Source organism: Galendromus occidentalis, unplaced genomic scaffold (assembly GCF_000255335.2).
Source record: "Galendromus occidentalis unplaced genomic scaffold, Mocc_1.1 scf7180000077527, whole genome shotgun sequence".
NCBI classification, from domain to species: Eukaryota; Metazoa; Arthropoda; class Arachnida; order Mesostigmata; family Phytoseiidae; genus Galendromus; species Galendromus occidentalis.
In genome coordinates this window covers 1,876,938-1,893,939 of record NW_003805515.1, presented here as the reverse complement: position 1 = coordinate 1,893,939, position 17,002 = coordinate 1,876,938, and the positions used below count along the sequence as shown (strand labels likewise).

General features: G+C 52.5%; 1 protein-coding gene across 1 annotated transcript; it reads left to right on the top strand.

Moving 5' to 3' along the window:
• The first annotated feature begins 7,606 nt into the window (after positions 1-7,606).
• On the top strand, positions 7,607-16,242 carry Grip (Glutamate receptor interacting protein). The gene is given in 15 exon segments (XM_029112791.1): positions 7,607-7,622; positions 8,970-9,059; positions 9,482-9,757; positions 11,458-11,648; positions 11,789-12,459; positions 12,586-12,771; positions 12,901-13,118; positions 13,398-13,613; positions 13,754-13,898; positions 14,071-14,219; positions 14,315-14,525; positions 14,527-14,946; positions 15,002-15,533; positions 15,603-15,794; positions 16,039-16,242. Coding segments are annotated over 15 exon segments (3,717 nt in total).
• The last annotated feature ends 760 nt before the right edge of the window (positions 16,243-17,002 follow it).

Here is a 17,002-nt window from a genome sequence, read left to right as displayed (position 1 = left end):
ATCGAGCGTTATTGGAATATCCGGATCAATTTCGTCAGATGCCAGTCGCGTAATATCGGTAAGAATATTGGGGCGCATGAATGGGCTAGGCCGGGATTTCGAAGAGCCAACTTAATTCAGGCATTGACCTCATTCGTTCATTCCAGCGCCTCCTGGTTGTTTGCAACAGTATACTTCGAATAGCGGCGCCATCCGACCCTTCAATTTCGCTTCCCCAAATAATCTGATCGATGGCTTGAAGTACCAAGTGTGTTTGACACCTCCGACGAACTCCTGTCAAATCATCGTGAACAATCATATCCACAACATTCAGGGACCCGTCTCCCTAGACTTCATGACACAGGAGAACACCACTGTCTCGATATCACCCTTGGCTCCGATGCAGAATGCGACGGATCTAATCGGCGCCTCGCGTCGAGGCAGATCGATGGAAGCTGTCGAGTCAGGGAAAGTCCGAAGCGCAACGAGGATTACCGAGGAAACAGTCACGCCGATGCTCCTCGACAGACTTCGTGGTGGATCTTTGAAGCATTTCGATTGGGAATTCGTCAAAGACGTAGATTCCCGCGACGGAGAACCAATCCATGAGGGCGATGCCGAGTTTCCATCCGGTGTTCGCCCTTCGCCCGAGGTCCCAGACCTCTCTGCACCGAATCGAGAAGATGACGCGACTTCCAGAGAGTCATCAACAGGAGCTGGCGCTCGAGCTGAATCGAGCAGGGGATTCGATGGGGAGGATGTCCCCGCCGAACCGGAGACGAGTTCGCACACGGCCTCAGTCTTCGCACGGTTCGAGCTGGACTTGGAGGGTGAGGACTTCATGCCACCCTCACCAAGATCACTTGACGACGAGATCAGCCCGAGGACCCATGAGCATTCTTCATTTGGGTCCGCGCACCATCAGGATCTCATGGCGAGGCTGAAGAAGCTAGCCGAGGATCACGCCGCCCGTCATGCGAATCACAGCGCATCGCATGGACATCATCAACACCACCATCATCATCAACACCACCTCGCAGGAGCATCAGGCGCTGAGACTACCACACTCCCCCCTCCGACTCCCGCTCCGCCGGCAGAGATCTTGGTGGCTCCGATAGAACAGCCGACTTTGATCATCGAATATCCCGACAACGAGAAGAGAACGACTACATCGACCGAGAGCCCGACGGCATTGCTGGAAAATTTGGGGCATTCGCACAGTCACGGCCACTCGCATGGTCACGGGCATCATTTGTCATTGAGCTCGCCGTGTACCGGATTCCAGCTCAGGGAAGGCATCGCGGACAAGTGTCGCGCGGACCCCAATCCTGAATACTGCTTCTTCTTGGATTTGCATTCTCACGCGAAGGAAATTCATGCCAATACGGTCAGGTGTCACTACGGACATTCCCAGCTCGCTGCCCATCGCCTGGATTTCCAGCGACAGGTGCAACAGCAGTATCAAGCTCTGGGCGAGACGAGGCATACGCACAAGCTAAACCAGACTCTGGACGGCATTTTCAACCGACACCCGCACCACCGGCACCCGCACCACCGACTCCCAGCGATTGCGAAGCCTCCGACGACCGAGGGAGTCAAACACACAAAAGAGAGCTCGAATCAGCTGCGAATTCCCGTTGTAGTTTACATCCCGGTCGAGTCGGAGGTATACAATCAATTCGAGGGTACGAAAATTTATCGAGTGAATGCAAACTTGACCGAGCTGCTGGACAAGAGCATCAAGAAGGCCAGCTCGAACAAGTTTGTTTTCGAGATCGGACCTCCCAGGCCGGATGAAGAGGAAGAAGCCCCTCAGAGCATGACTTTCATGGAGCCATTCGAAATATTGTACTCTTTCGTTTCTTGTCACGACAAGAAGAGCGCTTAAGTACGCAGATTCGGCGCTCGATTGTTCACATGTAGGTATGATGTCTCGGCATTAGGCTTTCCGAAGAACTTCGGTTTCAAGCTCGACATGGGGTGACTCTGGGAACCGCTTTGAATCGCAAGGAGGGATCCGCGATTCTCAGGGAAATTCGACTTTTCCCCGAAAGCTCATTCGGCACACACTGAGCTAGCTGAGTGTATTCTCTCCTCCACTATACGATGCACGCGTAGACGCAAATAAAACAAGACTCTAGCATTTGTATGTACCTATGTATGTGATGAAATTCAATGGCCCCTGCCTCGTTCTATCGGCATGGGAGCGTTTCACTTCAGCCGCCCATCGTGGATCTCAGGAATGCATGTAATTCCGCGACTACCAGATATAGACAGTCTTTTTTCCATTCGATGTTTCCTTGTCGGCTCAGGACTCCAAGACACGCATCCGGCGAAGCGACCAGCGTGTTGTCATTAGACGATGTGTTTCCTCGCTTCACGCCCTCACATCGCGAGCCCTGGACTGATGTAGTAGCAGCGCGGCAGCATCATGGGCAGAACGACGACGTTTGGTTTTCTCGGTTTCTTCCTCGAGGCGGCAACCCTCTCCGATCGCTAGAGGGACCCTTTCAACTCGGCCTGGGCCCTGTTTGACCTACTGCTTTCCGGAGTGTCTAAGTCTGAAAGTATTGCTGCGTGCCTGCCTGCTGTTAGTTCGTCTGCCTGCCTCCTGTCTATCTGCCTGCCTATCCGCCCGCTGCTTCCCCGCTACCTTCCCGCTAGACTGGGCTAGTCGACTTCCCCAGCTGAGTGCCTATTCCCTGTTGGTGCGGTTGGTAAAAGTGCCGTCTTTCCCGAGTGAGGGTACCTTCATATCAGTGGAGTTGTCCCATAGCGGGCCTTAACGTGGAGTGCTTCTCTTGTTCTCTCTGCTCGAGCAGCCGTAGAATGCCGTGGAGCGGAGGGTGTCTCCAACGGCCTCGGAGGAGTAGATCCCGTAAGTTCATAGAAGGTCTCCTCGGAACGAGAGAGTCGCCATCAATGTTTCTGATTACTTGAATAGGTATCGGAGTCGAGAAGCTCGCAGAGTTCCGATGACAAATCGCCAGCACGTGACCGGGAACGAGTCGAAAGACTGCTCCGGAATGACCCGTGGCTATAGAGAAAATTGATTTCTTTCAACTTTCGAACTTCGATTGAGAATATACAGAGAATGAAAGATTTGGTTCGTGAACGCCGCTCTGGTCGGTATGCGCAGCATCGCTCGGCGCTGCTCGAGCCGCGGGCGAAGCCACGATGATATTCTCTGCGCAGTGGACTCGGCGTTCCCAGTCGAGCTTCAGTTGCATGAGAACGCGCAAGAATCGAAGACTCGATCTCGTTTCGCTCGAGTCACAGAAATGGTGAGACCAGTTGGAAGGCCTTACCAGCCTCAGAGCTTACCTGCCTAGTAAATACCGTATCGCATCTTAATGAGGATTCCCGCGCTTTGCCCCGTCGGAAGTATTGCAAGTCAATATCCGATCTGCGGAGGTCATTGTGCAATCTCCGATATTCGAAGAATTCATTCTACGCCAGCGACCACGGATTTGCTAACGATTTCTGGGAGGAATTCCCTAGGCGGCGCAGTGAGACTCGATGCCAGTTTTCTGGGCAGGAGGTTCACGATGACTAGGTCCTCGGACTTCCAGTATCTGAACGAGACTTTTGTAGGCCCTCGGAGCGGAATTGTCGAAGCGACGAAAAATCTGTTCAAAACGCCGGCTGGGAAATCAACCGCAACATTTCGTCGGGTAAAAAAAAATCGGATGCCGGCTACAGGGAAGAGAGTGAGGAAGCTCTCAGAATCATACCGAGTCAATCATCATAGGATTATCAACGATTCTGGCTCATCGAATTCCAACTAGGTAGCTGCCTTTGTTATCGACTGATTCATGCGTTCAGGGTCTCCGGAAAGGAGTGGGATCCTAGGTTCCCGAGGAGACGCTGCTGCCCGGAACTGAGCTTGCGACTTGCTGCGAAGTCTCATACAAAGTTCCTGCCTTTTCATCGGTCGCGTCTCCGAGTTATTGCTTTGATAATCGTGTTTCATCTGGTGGTCAAGATATTTTTATTCCGCTGTCCGTAAATCTGTGCTCTCTACGAACCGCGTGATCCTGGGTCGATTTTCGATCGGAAGAATCTCGGGGACTGAACGGTTCCGCTCGCTTACAATTCGATTTTCCGTGAATCGCATTGCCATGCTCTTCTACGATCCGAAGCTCTCCTCGCGGTTCAAATCGTGCGGAGCTCTGGCGATCGCTTTCCCATTCACGGCAAATTTCGAAAATGATGTGATGTTTTCTCATCTATCCTTCTAGTGGAGTATTCTGAAAACTTGGGGAATTGCAGAGAGAGGAGAAAGTGGACGTCCGCGAATGAAATAATTACCCGAAATCTTCTAGGTATAAAATTGAGATAAGCTCGGCGATCGTCAGGCTCCGACACCAGGATATGTGGAAGGCTCCGCTTGGGCGCGGAAGCGTCACTATTTTTGGCGCCAAAAGCTGTGACCACCATGGCTCGCTGTGTGGCTCCGATTGAATTGCTGCGATCACGGGCTGAGTCTTGGCTCGCCTTAATATCACGAGCTAACCGAATTGAACTATATCGGCTAACACTGTGGGCACCTAGAACTCCTCGTAGTTCCACTCAGATCATCCGAAACAATTATCGGGGATCCCCGAGACCGATGTTCTCTTCATTTTTATCCGAAATGGAATACTCGACAGACACCGACTTCCGATTAATCCTCGGGTCGGCATCCGAATCGGAATCGAATCCGTCTGCGGACGATCGCGACCGCGATGAACGAAAGGAGCGTCTTTCGTGATTTCTCACCCGCCCGCCAGCTTTCAGCACACTCGCAATGGAGTCATCTGTGCTCCATTTTCACGGTCACTGTCGGATCAAAACGATGCGCCTTGGGTGCTAATTAAGTCACTGAAGCTCCCCGATAGAGATCGCTGTGTATTCGCGGAATGACCTCGGGCGGACTCCGTACAGCGACGGTCGGAGGGTGTGTACTATGCGTCATCTCGATGGGCTGCGCGGCGTGCGGTCGCTCATGACTGAAAACAACCTATGAGATCATGGGGCACTTGTCATGGCGCCCATGTGAGCACGACACAGCGACGGCATTGCAGATGCCACGACCGATGTCGGCGGAAAATGGAAACGTGCAGCTAAACGGTCTGTCACGGTATGGGCAGCATCGACGCTTGATGGGAGCTCCATCCGAGCGGATAGTGTCCTACGAGACTCGTCTTTCGCCCTCGAGATCATCGTGTTTTCGCAACGGCCTCAAACCGATTGAGTTCGAGAAGAGGAGTGCCGTGTATACATAATATAATCAGAGTCAATTGATTGCCCTTCCCCAGGGACCCTCAATAAGTTCGGCGTGTAATCCAGAACATTAGAGCAGATTATCCTCGATGGCGATGACTGCTAACCCACGACAGCCGATCTCGCGATCGAACTGGGTTCGACCACCCAGTTGAATCGCTCTGCTGAAGAGTAATCGAAGCGACTCCTTGAAAAATGGAAGCGTTGAGACACTGGAATCGCGGAGCTCAGTCGCGCCCTAGTCGAAAGATCGATGCGTACAAGAAAGGGTCAGATCCAGATGTATCGAAATGTTAGATCTGGCAAATCATTAAGTTGTCTGACCGCAGTCGAGATGCGACTCCGTTATCGAGAAATCTGCCACGCGTATACGTGACTTGCGTCGCCTCCGCATGAGCTTGTCACCAGGTTCGTCGCGGAACCATGCGCGGGGGGAGAAATCTGTCAGATTTACTATTATAGTCGAATGTTCCCTTACTCTCTCGAGGGTGCTCTCCCTTCTCTATATCTAGCTTCTCGTCCCTTACCACTACCCTCCGCCGGCATGGAGACTACCGCTGGTGACCACATGCGCGATCTCGGCGGCAAAACGATCCGGCTCCCCTAGACAAGAGTGACTATTGTTCGTACGACACAACGAGCGTCGACGAAGGAGGAACGTCTAGAGTGGCCTAGCCATTCGTGAAAACTAATTTGTTGGTCACTGATCAACGCCCACTCTCGCCCATCCGCAGCTGCGTCAATTGCGTCCGTGCGGAAAGTGTACAGGAACTCTGCGCGCTTCACCAGAGTAGGCCCGATACATGGTCGCTCTAACGTTCAGCCGAAACTGCGCCGGGAATTTGTTTGACCCATCGTTCGGTCCAGTGCTCTGTCCATCAAATGTGAGACGAGAGGATGGGCTTTCTGAAAAGAATTTTCCTCCCTCGGAAATCGAACCCAGGTGTCCCAGTGACGCCGGAAATCGGTAAGACATCTGATGAGTGAGTAGCTTGGCCTTGATCCCGAGCAGCTCTACGTGCCATGACCTCGCTCTGGAGGCAACGTCCCTTGAATTTCGGAGACTTTCACTGATCATTTTTAGCTATTTCCGGGACGCGGGTGGGGCTTGAACGCAAATTTAGAGGCGAACCTAAGCAACATGATCGAAAGCGGGTGCGAGGAAAGTCTTTTGCTCTTCGCCGAGGCATCCCGCTGCGCCAGAAAATATCATCCGACCGCTAAGCGTAAGAGTAAATGGAAGATGGAGGTTTGGGCGCGCAACGACCACCCCCCAAGCTTGCCGATCCGGTCCTGGAGAGTTCTGAATAACTGTTATAGACGAGTTTCTTGTTTGACGGACGGGTCGTTCTCGATGGATCCATGGGATTAGGAATAGCGTGGGAGTTTCATGGCGCTTTGAGCTCGTCTTCATCGAACAGACTACGTCTCCGATGAAGGAGCGGTCAGGAAGGGTTGCCCTCTCACGGACCGCACTCGGAAGTCCCGTATGTTATAGTAATCATCAGATCTCAAGGATGCGTCTGCATTGATTTTACGCGGGAGTAGTCCCCGGGAGGAAGCAGGACAAGGAAATTCTCTTCTGTCATGAACAGCGGGGCGCCGGTGTCCCTAACGCTTCAAGTAGGCGCGTATTGCTGCCCTTGCGGCGATATGACACTCTGGAGTGCCATTTTCCGGACGTTACTTGGTTTTTTGAAGCGGTCAAGCATATGAGCCGTCTTCATCCGGATGCGAATCCGAGCCGTCTCAATCCACAATCAGACCAAAGACCGGGAAGTCCCGCGGTATTCCGCGGCAACGGAGAGAGGATGACATGAGGTCTCCGAATCTATTCTGGCCCATGTATCGATCTTCGCTACTCCTCGCATCGCGTTTCCTAGCTACTCCTCTCGGCAATAATCATCGCCTCCAAAGCTGGAGCTCGGAGGCCTGACAAAGTTGGGAGTCACAGCTTCATACTGCCGTTGTGCGCGGAACTGGAATAACTGAGGAAAATGATGGAAACCTTCCGTTGTGACGATGGGGACCGCAATACTCCGATGAGAACGAGTCGGATGAGATGGTTCTGATGACATCTCAACAATCGAGGTCTCGAACTTCTCCCCTTGGGTTCGGCTGATTTAGCTGCTCCTTTCCCGAAACCGCGGAGTGTGAACATAAATACGTATATTCCCGCTCGGAATCACGACGCGCCGGCATGGTTTCAGGCCGAGGCAACATTTGATCTGAGAGCGAACTCACCTCCTTAGAATCGCTGCCAGTAGAGGGAAGCCAGAATAACCCGATCTCAATATAGGAACTAGCCGCATTTGTGACTCGGCTCCGCTCCGCTTGGTTGACTGATGGGGGCAGCTGCACCATGCCACACACCGAAAGTGAGCTGGTTTCGATGTGCTGCGAACAGGGTTGCCCTCCTGTAATCTACCATGCTCTCGGCACAAATAGTACAAACTCTCCCATCCTATTGTCTTGAAGAGATGCCCAATCAAATATTTCGCGATCCGTCCAGAAGGACAAGGTTTTCTTCTCGGTGAAATATCCGCGCCGTACGCTCCGGGCACGCTCCACGCGAATGAGCCGAATCGATGCCGAATGAGCAATCGCTCTCGGAATTCGCGGTGAATTCGATCGCTGACCGACACCGAGCGAAGACTAGGGAACTCTTCCTTCGAAAAACAGGACAAACTGATATTTAGGACGAGCGTTAGTGCAGTGGGCAGAATTCGGCGATTAGGGTGTTTATTTGCCCTTTGACCGCTCTGTAATATGTCTTCATGATGTCGAAGCGGTTCGATGACCGCCTTCTCGAATCTAGGGTCAACGGAGAATATGTGTGAGGACGCAGCCTTCTCCTTTAGGAAACTGCGTTCACTCACTGACTGACTGACTATTGGCGCGCATTCGACTGCTTTCGTCTCTCCGTCGGTTCTCACTCGCAGTCAGACAGTCTTTGGACCGCCGATCTGTCCACCCGCTCGCAGCCTCGCTCGCCTATCCGTCTGCTCACTCACACGGCTCGGCCTGCTTCGATTCGGAACACCATCTGCCTCTCAATTTTTATGAGGAACTTGTGTATCGAGAGGCGCAGCTTGCAGAGCATGCAGAATTGCAGATGTTGCGCCTAGGCAACACACGTTTCTGCACGTCGCGCTGCCTCGAGCAATTATTAGAAAAAAACACGCAATGAATCCAGCAAGCGGCTTTATCGATTTCCACCCAAGACGAGGTCTCATTTTCCAGCACTGGAATGTCTCAGAAAAATTTGCTCGTGGGATATCTCTCACACAGCCGTCGAGGCTGCCGAGCTAAATATGTTGTTGCCATCGCAATATGAACTCTGAACCGGGTAGCTGTGTGCTCCACCCTCAACACCTACATTCCGGCTTGCATCGCTAAAAAGAACGTTTAGTCCGTCAAGGTGCAGCGAACCGTGTATCTTCATAGGAGGGAGTGGATCACAAGGGATGACCGACAGCTCGTTTCCTCGGAATTCCGGGACCCTATTGTCTCACGCCCGCTGAGACCCTTTGATCGACCGATCTAATCGATGCCCTGCTCTCTTACACGTAGGCTGATAAATTCAATGATATCGAGGTTCGGCTCGGACGCCACATGAACAACTCTAGGCTATTCGTACGATATTCTTGAAGTTCGGTCTAGGATCCCGCATGATATTACACAGAGAAAAGTAACGACATTCTCATAGTGGAACAACATTTCAGATGATACCGGTGTGAGGAGGAACCGAGACTCGTCTCCGCCATTCACGGCACACTTCCGAGACGATGCTCCGAAGAAATCCGACGTTCCAGGTACATACTGCATTAAAGTGACGACATTTACTCGCCGACTCAGCTTTTCGCTGGCACTGTCTAATCGTCTAATGAAAGAAGCAGATCCATCTCGGATGTGGTGAAGTTTTTTTTTTTCCTACTTTGGAAGCCAGGGCCTCCCGAGATTCAGAGATCACAGTGCAGTCATGGGCATGTCTCCAGACCCACCGTGTAAAACTTCTGTCCTAAAGAATCGTTTTGAAATGCATCGCATGGCTTCTCTGATTGAGAAAAAGTCGAGCGATCCGAGAAGATTCTGAATCAGGCTTTCAGGGCTCGGAAGCGCCCTTTTCCGAAATTCCGAGATCTAGGTACTCGATCGCCATGTCGGTCTCGTTTTTCGAACTAATGAGACCTTGATTGCCTGTCCTCTCAACGGCTCATATATGTTGTTTACACAGAAGATAAAAGGGCCCACTCGGTCGTGGAGCTACAACGTGCGAACGAAGCGGAATCATGGGGGGTCGTTCTCCGCGGTGGTGGGATCTGCCCCAGGATCGCTCACCTTCATCCAGGCTCCTTGGCCCACCGCTCGGATATGCTGTCTCCCGGGGACGTGGTCACCAGCGTAAACGGCATCTCGACCCGAGGAATGCGCGCCGATGATGTCACGAGCCTCTTGGAAAGCGCCAAGTTCAAAGTGGTGCTGGACATCGAATACGAAATTCCTCCGGCACGTGAGTACGAATTTGCTGAATTTTCCCGATTCCGGGGCGGACGGTTGCCGTGATGCTTGTGGTGGGAAAGAGAAGAACGGTGCCGTTTCTGAGGCTGGGGAAGCATCGGCACAGACAGCGATTGCCGCAACGATTGCCTGAGTGTTCTCTGGACTTGAGGAACTAATTTGTTCGGGATCATGGAATTGTTATCTGGGAACGATTAACGATTGACCCCCATGTGAGCTGGCCCCCGGGTCCTTTGGCTCCATCGCTGTGGACTGAGGGACCTTCCCTTTTCTAGGCACACCGAGGCCGGCTTTTGTCGTATACAGAGTGTTGAATCCCAAAGCTACTAAGGCCGTTGAGAACACTTCGCCGACTCAGGCTGAGATCCCATTCGCACCTGGTCCCATAGAAGTCACCTGAGAGAAATTCCGCCGAAGCATCAGCAGTGTGTTGTTCCTCCCAGAGAAGCAAAACTCCCCTCGGAAGACAACGATTTCCAATAAGACTTTCCTCTTGATCGTCCTGTGATATAATAACGTGATTCAATAAACAGCCGCTGCTATTCCTGTAACACCTTTGCCGATTGCTTGCCTGCCCGCCCGCCTGCTCATAGTCGTCGTCGTCTGTGTCGTGTTTGCAACTAACCGAATAAAAACAGAAATAACAAATCACCCGCTCCGAGTGGCTCTTGGAAATCCGACATCTTGTTGTGTTTCCAGCAGCGAGATATTTCTAGATATGTTCTCCGCGCGGCTGCAGAGAGACTACAGTCTTCTACGACAAACCCTCCCGCCCGTTCGCTCAGCGGAGACGAGACAGACACACAGACTCGTCGTGCCCTTACCGAATCCGTCTATCATGTGATGTTTGTGCTAGCGTGCTCTGGAAATCTCTCTTCACCCCGGCATCCCTGGCAGAGCGGGGAAGCCGGCCACAGACGACCGGTTCGGGACGACCGACGGATGGAACGGCGGCAGCGCTGGTGGCCGCCGCCGCCTTCCACCCTAGACAGACGACCACTCACTCTGTAATGGTATCGAACATGGATCGCATTTAAACACACACAGCGATGCCAGGGTGGCGACGATGAATTATGTCAAGCACGGCGGGAGGACAGGAAGGGACGTTCGTGAATCATCACTCCGTGTCTGATTGAGTGAAAGCCTCGGCGCCTCTCTCAGAGCGACAGATTCTTTCTCTCGCGGACAGAGCATTGAGAGGGAAACGACACGTTAATGAGAATTCCCACGACGCTTTTTGGAATCCGGAACTCTCGACCTTATGTAGTCTGAAGGTACGGACTGCATTTGTTAGTCGAGATGAGGTTCCTGAACGTGCTCCTCTCGCTCCTCTCAAAAGATAGGGATCACGACCCACATACATAAAATGAACGCATGGGCATGGATGGCATTCCTATCTCAGAAACGAAGCTTCGATCTCTCCTCAGGACGAAGAGGGGCGAGGGCAAGGATGTTGGTTGAGCAGGAGGCATGTAGGGAATGATTCAATCGAGAGGAATGGCGGCGAATGGAGGCATTCAGGAAATAACTGCCCATGTTGAAACGACCGAATGCGTTTTTAGCCGTGTGTGCACCCCCGTACCTTTCCATCTGTGTGGGGCGGATGAAGCCTTGCCCTGACGATCATGTTTTGAGTAGAAAGTCTGACAGTCAGAATCATCGGAAACACCGAGCCTTCCACCCCGATTACAGCGGTCAGCGTCTTGGACGGGAGCCTTTCCGTTTGTCCAAAAGTCATCCAGATCAAGCTTGAAAAAGATGTCCACGGCTCCTTCGGATTCCTGCTACGCGGAGGTTCGTGCGTCGACAATCTAAAGTCTCGACCTTTGACGATCGTTTTCGTTAGACCCGAAGGCCCCACTGACAGAGAGGGAACCATTAAGGTAGGAGGGAAGAAGGTTTTCCGCACGCACGTTCACTCGCTGGTTCGGTGTCGACTTTTGATGTACGGTGTTCTGTCGGGCTTTTTTCCCCATAAACCTTTCCCGAGCCCGCTGATCAAACACGACTTCAAACTTTGTAGCCAGGCGATCGCCTCATAGCTGTGGACAACGTGCATTTGACGGGGGCCACCCTCTACGAAGCGAAAACGGTGCTCAAGCAAATCGAGAAACAGGCTCTGCTCACCATTGAGTATGACGTTTCGGTTATGGATGCGGTCCGGAACGCGTCGGGGCCCGTTCTAGTTGAAATCGATCGATTGCACACTGGAGTCACAAGGTTGGGGGCAACGCTCACGCAATTAGACAATGCCGGCAGAGGTATTGTTATCGAGAGTATCCGGCAGGCGAGTGTCGCTGAACGCTGCGGGGCCTTACACGTCGGGGATCAGATTCTGGCCATCGACGGTGTACGTCTGGATCTGGCCTGCGCGTCGGCGGCCGAGGCGCAACGGATGCTCCAGGAAGGCACCGACAGCGTTCTACGTCTGGAAATACTCCCAGCCGGACAACTCCTTCGACAATACGCGGAGCAGCAGCAAATCAAAACTTCCGGAAGCTATAATACCTTGTCGTCCATCGGAGGCCAAAGTACGTCGTCTTCCAACTATCCTCTACCGCCTATTCCCCCTCATCATACGAACGTCACGCCAAAAAGGCAATACAGTCTCCGACGACATCACTCCGATCATTTACCGAGCGTGTCTAGCTCGGGTCAACGACGGCGTCCCAGTCATGATTCTTCGGGTGATAGGTAAGGCAGACGAAACTGGTTGAGAGTAAGAATCAGGAGAAAAGAGCCGATTCACAGTCTCGAGATCCCTTTGACGAGTCGGATGCGAGAGAAGTGCGTGACAGAATATTGATTTCTTCCCACAAGCACCGTATTCGTCCCTCCGGGTTATGAACTCCATCGAACTCGATCACAACATGTCATAAGTCATGTGGAAGGTATCGAGATAACTTTGGTTACCGAGCCCCAGAAAGGAGGATACGGACTGACTCTCCGAAGCAAAGACCGGGTTGCCTTCGTGGAATGCATCGTTCCGGGTGGAGCTGCCGACAGGTACGAATCGCGGATCTCTTCGCTCCTTAGCGATTCCTTCCCACGAACATTCTCGACCTCCCATCGTTCGTGTGTATCATCCCTATACGAGCAAGAGAACACAGGAGGAATTATCAGGCGAAATTCCAGGTCGGGCGTCATCCAAGTCGGGGATCGAGTGTTAGCAATAAACCATCAACGAGTCGAATCTCTCACCACGGACGATCTGAACCGCTTCCTGCTCAAAAGTCGACCGAGAGTAACTTTGCAGATAGAATTCGATGTCGTCGAGTCCGTCATCGCTTCCAGCGGAACTTTCACTGTGAAACTCGAGAAGAAGGGACCCGGATTAGGAATAACGATCACCGGTTAGTGACCCCGGACAAATATACCCACTATTCCCATCTATAGTATCGATCGTATGTAATGTGATTATTATTGTACTGATAATGGATTTTGTTGAATCCAATATTTATCATCTTCGTAATCCGTCGTATCTACCTAAACGTAGAAAGACGTAGTATCTTCCTATAAGTAGAAATAGGTAGTATCTACATATTCCAAATATACATAGTTTCTTCTGAATACGATAAGGGTGAAACCAAGCCGGGCTGACGCTATTCTGAAAGCGCTCTTCATGTCCACAGCACCCCGCGATAGGAGCTCCGGCGAGCCTTTGATAATATCGGACGTTCGGCGAGGGAGCATTGCTCACAGATCGGGGACCCTGCAGAGAGGTGACAAGCTACTTGCTATCGATCAGTTTCGGATGGAGAACGCCTCCATAGAGGAGGCAGCGAAAATTCTCCAGAACAGCCAGGGCGTCGTGCAGCTTCGTATCCGTAAGGACGAACACTTCAATGGTACGTGAGAGAAACTCAATGGCTCGAACGTCGCTATACTACGAGCTCAAAGGAGCTCGCCTACAATAGATTTTGTCAGAGGGAGGATTCGGAGAAGGAAGGAACTCGACTCGATCCTGCAAGGGATATTTCCGCTCCAGATTTCCCCGACGAGACCGATGCCGTCGTGTACACGGTCGAAGTAGCTCGAAACGGAGGACCGCTCGGCATCACAATATCAGGAACCGAGGAGCCATACGATCCCATCATTATCTCCGGACTGACGAAGGGAGGATTAGCTGAGAGGTACGTATCCGTGCGCTCCGAATGCATGCCATTACTCGAGATGCAGCGCGAGCAGAATCGTCTCGTGCGGCCACGCACTGCGGTTTCGAGCGCAATCTCAGAAATATTCAGCAGAAATATTCAAAATTGAATTGAAAATTGAAAATTGAATTTGAAAATTCCGGAACTTCAGGACTGGAGCCCTCCACGTCGGCGATCGGATCCTCGCCATCAGCGGGACGAGTCTGAAAGGAAAAACGTTGAACGACGCGATCATGCTTTTGCAAAACTCGGGCGATGTTGCGACGCTGAAACTTTCCAAGTGCAAATACGGCCGATTAGGTGAATATCCACCTTCTCACATTCGGTATTTTATCAACACAGGAATTTATTGTTTCCTCAGAGACGACTCTAGTTCTAACGAACATTTTCTGCAGCGTTCGATGACCTAGACAAAATGTCGAGTCCACTTCCGTCGGCTGCTTCCTCCATGTCGTCACGTCCGCCGCCATCTCAATCTCCGCGAATGGAACCCAGACACTATATCCAACGACTCTACGCAGGAACACCGATACCCAGCGTGGACAGTGCCGTGGAGAGCTGGGACTCGTTGGCGAATTTGGAAACTCCAGCTTCGCCAACCAGCCCCCGCCCCTGAGCCCAGCTCCCATAGTGCCAGCAGTGCAGCCTCCTGCGGGTACGACGTCATTCCAAGATATCGTCCTCTTTAGAATACGGTCCAGCATACAACGTCGGAAATTGTCCAAGTTTCGACTTCCACAGATCTGGATCATTCGGAAGACGCTTGGAGCTCCATCAGGGAATGGCAGGCCGGTCTACCACCTTCCTGTCAAGAGCTGGCGAAGTCCGCACCGAGTCGTTGGGATGCGATGGATTGGATCGATCGGAGACCTTGCGGCAACTTGAAATCTCCACCTTCACCGCTGCCGCCTCTCCCGCCCAAAGAAAGTAGAGAAACTTCATCCTCTCTGAACAGTCTCCAGCTGTTGGGTCAACAATCGTCACCAACGAAAGCGCCGTCACGCTCCGGAAGTGCTGGAGGGATCAATATCGGTAATTGAATTTGATGAAATGCCGAAACCCGTACGTATATTCTCTTTCCGACAATGTCGCACCGAATCTCTAATCACTTCTCTCGGAACCTTCACAGCGAATTCAGCATCGATGACCGCGAGTCCTCCGGAGATCGCGGGACCCTCCGGCTTCAGTTACAACCCACCGGCCTACACCCACAATCCCGGCGGCCGCTCCGTGAACTCCGACGTCGATTCCTCGGATTGGATGAAAGTCCTCGAAGATCTTCAAACTTGTGGTCAGTCGCGACTATTCAGGCAAATCGAGAGGAATCTACAGATGGCAGAAAATGAATTGAGTGGAACTTTGTCATCGTCGCCATCCGCGGCCATCGGCGGCTCGTTGGGCATTCCGTCGGGGACACCGCAAAACAAAAGCCCCTCGCCCGCGTCGAACTCGTCGAGATTCGACGACCTCTTCGGATTCCAATCCCAATTCCAAGAGGAGATCTCGTCTTTCATCGATCTTGCGCCTTCGGGTGGAAGCAGTCAGGGCGGAACTTCTTCAACGACTCCTTCGTATCCCGAGCCACCGAAAATGCTTCCCGGCTTCGGGCTACAGGTAGGTGGCAGAACCGCATACGGATCGGATGAGGTCGCAGAGCGCTCCTGACGAGCGCATTTTCTTCAGGATATCCCGCCACCGATGCCGGTTCCAGTGGAAGTGCACCGCGTGACATTGTTCAAGGACAAAATATACGACGACTTCGGTTTCTCGATCTCAGACGGCCTCTTCGAAAGAGGTATCTACGTCAATCGCATCCGACCCAAGGGACCTGCTGACATGTGCGGTCTTCTCAGACCCTTCGACCGTATACTGCAGGTGAGTCTCTAACGCCGAAGATCCGAGCCGCTTCAGCTGACTCACTCGCCGATCCTCTGTCCCGAACCTCAGACCGCAAGATTTCGAGGCGCAGAAAACAATTCGATTCGATGAGGATGAGGAGGAGCAGCAGCAGGCGGTGAAGCGGCTCTTGATTCGCGCTCATCATCGCGATCTCGTAATCTCAGTGCACCGAGCTCTAGTCGGGACGGCAGCGAGGAGTGAACTTCGAATTACTTTTCAGATTAACGACCACAAGACTCATAACATGGAATGCTGTACAGCGGTTCCCTTGGTGGCCGCCTCGGGTGATACGATCGAGCTCATCATAAGTAGACCAGCTTCATATTGCCTGCCGTCGTCCTACCCGGACTGGTCACAGGATCAACCTTGGCTCGGAGACGGAGCCAGCACAAGGAGCTCTGTGGTCATAACACAAACCCTCTGAGTGGGTTGAAGAGAATCCATGAAACTCGTTCACGACGCGGCGAACACAAAACCCGAGAACGACGCACTCGCTGGTGCCGACGTGGCGCCGGCGCCAGCGTTGCTGCTCCCGTGAGCGAAGAACGCATCACAAAGAATCGATAATTCTGTCACCGACTTCATTGTACAGCTAGGTTTGTAAATAAATCGCTCCCATTCCTCGTGGGAGACATCTAGAGCCGGACTGGTGCCGTTGTGATTCGCGCTCCCATATCGGGGTTCCACTGAACCGAAATCCTGCCATTGCTTACCGAACTTCCGCACGTTGGGACACGGGACCACCTCGGTTGGAACGCACCGACTGAGTACCTCTCGAATGCCTCTCAATAGTTCCTATGTTCCAAGAACTTCGTTCGGCTGTGATAGAGAACACGGACCGCGACTCTCGTGACAGGAAATCTCTCCAGAGATCTGCTGTTCTTCTGCCATCTTCTTCTACCTTCGAGGACGGGTGCCGATAGGCGACAGCATCACAGCGTCCGCCTGGTCGGATCGTATATCCGCAGGTGAACACACCACACGGGAAATGCACAAGGGAAGAGCGCACCCACAGACAGATTCTCATCTTTGGAAGAGGACTTCTCCCTTTCGGGAGAATTCCCACCAGCCGGGAATCCCCCTTATCTCGGGACTCCGCCGAGTCGGATCACAGGCATCGCATCAGAAGCGATGGAAACGCAGACTTCTCGTCCGAATCCTGAGCGAAGCTACGAGGCTCTGAA